Raw genomic sequence first — 5,253 nt, 5'->3', positions numbered from 1 at the left:
CAGATAAACAGAACAAGCAAAAACAGAGAGGTCAGAAATCAGGTAAACACGTGAACTAGGGCTTGCCTTTTTTTTTTTTTTTACTCTGGTGTAAATGTTTAGTCTGACAATGTTTTGGTATTTTTCTTAATCTTTCCCTTTACTACTCTTACTGGTGGCAACAATAGTGGCAGCTTTAAGAAAGCAGCTTTTTTTTTTAAATCACCACAGCATCAATTCTTCTTCAAAGTAAAGCATTAAAATACTATCTCCTTTTGACACCAGTTTCTCAAACTTGCCCATGTGGGTTGTTTTAAGAAAGAGCCACTTGGTATAGTTCCTGTTTTGTATGCTTTTGTGAATGGGCTGGTCTCTTTTCTTCCATACCTCTGACCTATCTGTGCAGTAGAAAATCCTTGAATATACTGCCCCAAATAAAGCTGATTCTCCTCCGCATCTGTAGTTTAGGTATCATATTTTCTTCCCAGGTACCATGCAATAGCTGCTATGATGTTCTCAGATTACAGTGTTGCAATCATTGGTATCCAGTAGCACAATTAGGAGGGAAAGTGATAAGGGGACCAGCTCCAGGCAGTGACTTGGGTGGGTCACAAAAATAGGAGCTGCCATGCTGTTGGCCCAGCCACTGCTGGCAGCTTGGCTACAGCTACAGCCACCACCCAGGATTCAGAACTGCTCAGTCTCACCTCTGCTGGTAGGCACAAATGGCAGGCCTGGTTCTGGTAGCAAAAAATGTTGTTGTGTGCACACAACCTGAACTGTTTCTTGTGCTTTTACAATATCACAGTTAAAAGTCAAAGCATGGAAAGGGACTAAAACATGAGATGTGAAGAATGCCGATTCCTGCTTTTAATTTACCACCACCAGACTTTATAAACAAATCCTCAGCACTTTAATGCAATCCAATTTAATACAAAAAGGAACAACAAAAAAGAACCACATGGTTTAACACAAAATAAAACTACTGCACTGAGGGAGGGAATACTGGATTGGCCAGAACTTCCGTTTAACCAGTCATTCAAATCCTTAAATATAAACTGTTTATATAAACTCATAATTAAAGGCCAGATAACCAAAATACCACATATCATAGGGCTTATAAGAAATAATATCAGTACAGGCATACCTCATTTTATTGCGCTTCGCTTTATTGCGCTTTGCAGATATTGCGTTTTTTACAAATTGAGGCAAGACCCTCCACCAGCAAAAAGATTATAACTCACTGAAGGCTCAGATGATGGTTAGCATTTTTTAGCAATAAAGTATTTTTTAATTAAGGTATGTACATTGTTTTTTTAGACATAATGCTATTGCACACTTAATAGACTACAGTATAGTGTAAACATAACTTTTATATGCACTGGGAAACCAAAACATTCGTGTGACTCGCTTTATTGCGATACTCGCTTTATTGTGGTGGTCTGGAACCGAACCCGCAATATCTCCGAGGTATGCCTGTATTGTACTGGCTTACCTTAGATAGGGGCTAAAAAATTCAAATGAATAAAACCTTTGTATTTATAAATGGTTAAAAGTATAGAAAAAATACATAATTTAAAGAGAACGGTACCTGATTGTATGTGATGATGAAGTCCCTTATACTTATGGCATCTATGAGACAGTCATTTTTTATTTCTATATTTATATCTCCATGAGTAACAGAGCCCTCCGATGGCCAGTACTGAAAACATTTTTCCTATAGAGTTGAAACAGAATAGTAAATGTTCTACGAAAAGCTCTTCCACTCATTTCTAAGCTGTTGTGCAGCTGTGACGCAGGTGGTCACACACAGCATGTTAAACTTGTTACACAGTAGTTCTGCAGTGAAATTGTTAATCAGTCTTTAGCTTACAGCAGCTTTTTTCATAATGACACTATTTATGGGAATAGAATTATGTTAATTCAATGTTTCAGGCTGCTGAAAAACAAGATAATATACAGAATGTAGGTGTTAACATATGTTGGGGTTGAGACTAGAAACACAACCAAGGAAGAGAAACACAAACTACTATTAGCTGTACTAGAACATATGACAACACTAGTAGAATTAAAAACTAGGGATTTAAAAAAGCAACACAAACCCTGAAAACAGACAAACCTGGGACAAAGAACAGAAAACAGCTGCGTAGTTGTCAGATTTCATATTGTGCAACACATTACATGTAATAAGGCTGTCCATGCAGACTTAATTCTGTCCTAGGGTATATGCATGATACAGTCTTTAATTACATGCTCACAAAGTATTTTTTTTTTTACCTCAGGACCCTAGCATTGGTCAGTGCCCAAAATGGCTAGCACCCAGGCAATACGGGACCTATTTGATATTTCTTTTTTATTCCTGTTATTCAGTAGATCACCAGATATAACCTGCACTGAATATCTAATAATTAATTTCCTCAGTCTTTTCTGGGGGAGTCATCAATATATAGTATGTATGTGTTCCTTACTCCTGGCTCAGGCCCCAATTAATGATCATCTCCCTGGCAGATAATTGAGTATTATTCACCCTAGTTTGAAGATGGGGAAACTAAGATAGACTATGAGTATCCAGATCCTTACAGCACCATATGGAGGTACCTTCAACTGAGGTGGCACATCTACACAGCACGGTGCTGTGCCATGCAGAGATAGTTCTTGGCTCCCAGAACTAGTACAATATAATTCTAATTCCAAAGTTGCTTTAAGTAGTGTTATGTAGACATGCACAGAGAGACTTGCCAAAGGCTATAAACATGAATCAGTGGAAAATATAGGAGTGCTTCCTGGTTTGAAACAGAGTGCTTATTTGTCCATGCAACACGGCTTTACTGCTAAAGGTACTGAGCATCTACATTTCTTAGTGGCTCCATCCATAAGTGCAAGTGCTCATCATTTGCAAATTAGGTCTCAGGTACCTCCAGTTGGTCATCCAAAGAGTAAAGAAAGTACAATTAGTGGCCGACTGCCAAAATTCCTGTTTAAATGACTAGCTCAGCATTGCACCTTTCAATGGATCACCCGGACCACCTCTACACTGAATACATAATTATTCATTTCTTCAGTCTTTTCTGGGGCCGTCATTCCTATAACATTAATACTGTCACATAAGACAACAATGGCAAAGACACAGGTAGAATCAAATTCTTCTCTGTGGCATTTGCCTGCCTTATCTACAAGAGCAACTTTTCTCCTCATACACTATCTATTTTATTCTCTACAGATGTTTCAATTTTTCCAGCCCGAAAGCAGGGAGTTTACAAGCAGCCTCATTCACTACCCAGTCTTTTTTCATTTCCTGAATAATTTCAACCCACATAAGGAAGAGCTCCTATTGAATACATAGTGTGTGGTCATACAATAAAAAGCAGTTTTATAACATACATACGCAAGGAGACCAAATTAACATTTTCTGGCCTGTCTTAACGCTTGGGTTTCCTAACTTTTAACACTAGTTGGTGAAACCTTAATAATGTTATTTTATTTATTTATAACGAAGAATCCTGGTTTACAAAAAAAAATTAAACGATAACCACGAATGTTATCTGCAGTAGTAACAAGCAATCCACCAGGGTTTGAGCCCAGAATTTTTCTCACCGCTGCAGCATCTCTTGAGTTACTTTACTTGCTGGTAAAAGAAGAGTGCAAAGGGCCAACTGGGGATTGCTGCGGGAAGCCTATCACAGTTCCCCAGCTCCTCTTGCCCACCAGAGGTAGGGAAACTGCTGTGGCTCTCATTTCCAAGAGGAGTGACTACATGGGTCCAACAGGGGCCATTTGCTGGAAGGATAGGACTATATTTGTGCTCAAGGAAACCTGGACTGGCCCTCCACCTGATCTAGAACAGCTATCTGCTGGTAGCTGTATGTCTGCTACAGGGGTTTCCACTAACATTTGCTGCTGTTTTGACAGTGGTGTGGGTCCAGCCTTAAATTTGAATATTGATGTCTACTTATTGATATCCACTTTCAGCATTACTTCCCCATATTGGCTGTATACTTATTGAATCCTGAATGAACTGTACAAATACTAACTGGAAAAAAATTTGTTTTATAAAGTAGAAACTTTTCAGTAGCGAATCATACTTGCTCCCTTTCTTGAACTTCTGTAAGCATAACAATCGTGTGACATTTCCATTCCCACACCATTCTCCAGAAGTCTTCCACTGTATGAGGAAGTGGTCCTTGGGTTGCAATAAAATAATCCTTCTGGCGGTATCCCTACAAAGAAAAATAAGGATAGTTCCATCATATCATGTGGTATGTTTTTATTATTATTATTTTCAGGTAACCCTATACAGTTGTCAGATTTTCAAAGGGGCTTCCAAATAACCGCTAAGTAGCCTTATACAAATAGGCAGTCATTTCTAGCATAAGAAATCCAAATAACATTTATGAAGTGCCTTAGGCACATCAAATGAAAGTTATAAAAATGCAATGTATTATTGATAATAACTGACATTTTGGATATTTTTTCATGATCCATATAAAGCAGAAAAGCTTAAAATCCACTTTTAAATATGATTATAGAATGACAAAATTTTAAATGCCTTAAAATCTTTCCTGACAATTATACATAACTTTGACAAAATAGGTTTAATTTAGATCACTTAGACCATACTGTAAGAATGACGGCAGAAGTTTACTGGGAATGAAATGGCTTTTCTTCCTTAGCAAGTAAATATTCTTAGCAGCATAAAATAATTTACAGACACAGTTATGTCTGTTAAGCAGCATCTTAACAGGTGGGTAGTATCTCTGGGTAGAATTACTGTTTAACTTTATTGTACATACTACTCATAGTGACTTTAGAGGGTAACTATCAGCTATGTTACATAAATAATGAATAAAAATTCATTTTGACTCTAATCTCCCATATATACTCCCAGCATAAAACATCATCTTTAACACTTTTTTGCTTTTATTTCAGTGAGAGTTAATGTTTGACAAAGAAAGCCAGACTGCAGCCAGCAAGGCCAGCCATACCTTGTCATGCATCCAAAGATGCATCTCAAGCCAGTCCAGAGACACTCTATGCAACACTGGTCAGGCCGCAATTGGAGTACTGCGTCCAGCACTGGGCGCTGCACTTTAAAAGGGATGTGGCCAGCCTGGAGAGGGTTCAGAGGAGGGCCACCCACTTGGTGAGAGGGCAGCAGGACAGGCCCTATGAGGAGAGACTGAGGGACCTGAACCTGTTCAGCCTCAGCAAGAGGAGGCTGAGGGGAGACCTGGTGGCTGCCTACAAACTCATCAGGGGAGATCAACAGCAAATAGG

The 5,253-nt window shown here is 38.6% G+C and overlaps 1 protein-coding gene across 3 annotated transcripts in view; it reads right to left on the bottom strand.

The window, feature by feature from the left end:
• PTPRE (protein tyrosine phosphatase, receptor type E) overlaps positions 1-5,253 on the bottom strand; it is a 235,412-nt gene that overhangs the window by 21,537 nt on the left and 208,622 nt on the right. For all 3 annotated transcript variants that reach the window (XM_019502996.1, XM_019502997.1, XM_019502998.1), the window contains 2 exons: positions 4,062-4,196; positions 1,571-1,696 (listed from right to left, as the gene is read on the bottom strand). In XM_019502996.1, the coding sequence (XP_019358541.1) occupies positions 1,571-1,696; positions 4,062-4,196 (261 nt within the window). The remainder of the gene's footprint in view (positions 1-1,570; positions 1,697-4,061; positions 4,197-5,253) is intronic.

The sequence above is a fragment of the Gavialis gangeticus genome, unplaced genomic scaffold (genome assembly GCF_001723915.1).
Source record: "Gavialis gangeticus isolate Ggan-Ray unplaced genomic scaffold, GavGan_comp1, whole genome shotgun sequence".
Lineage (NCBI taxonomy): Eukaryota > Metazoa > Chordata > Crocodylia > Gavialidae > Gavialis > Gavialis gangeticus.
The sequence above is the reverse complement of the archived record's forward strand: the minus strand, read 5'-3'. Positions and strand labels throughout refer to the sequence as shown.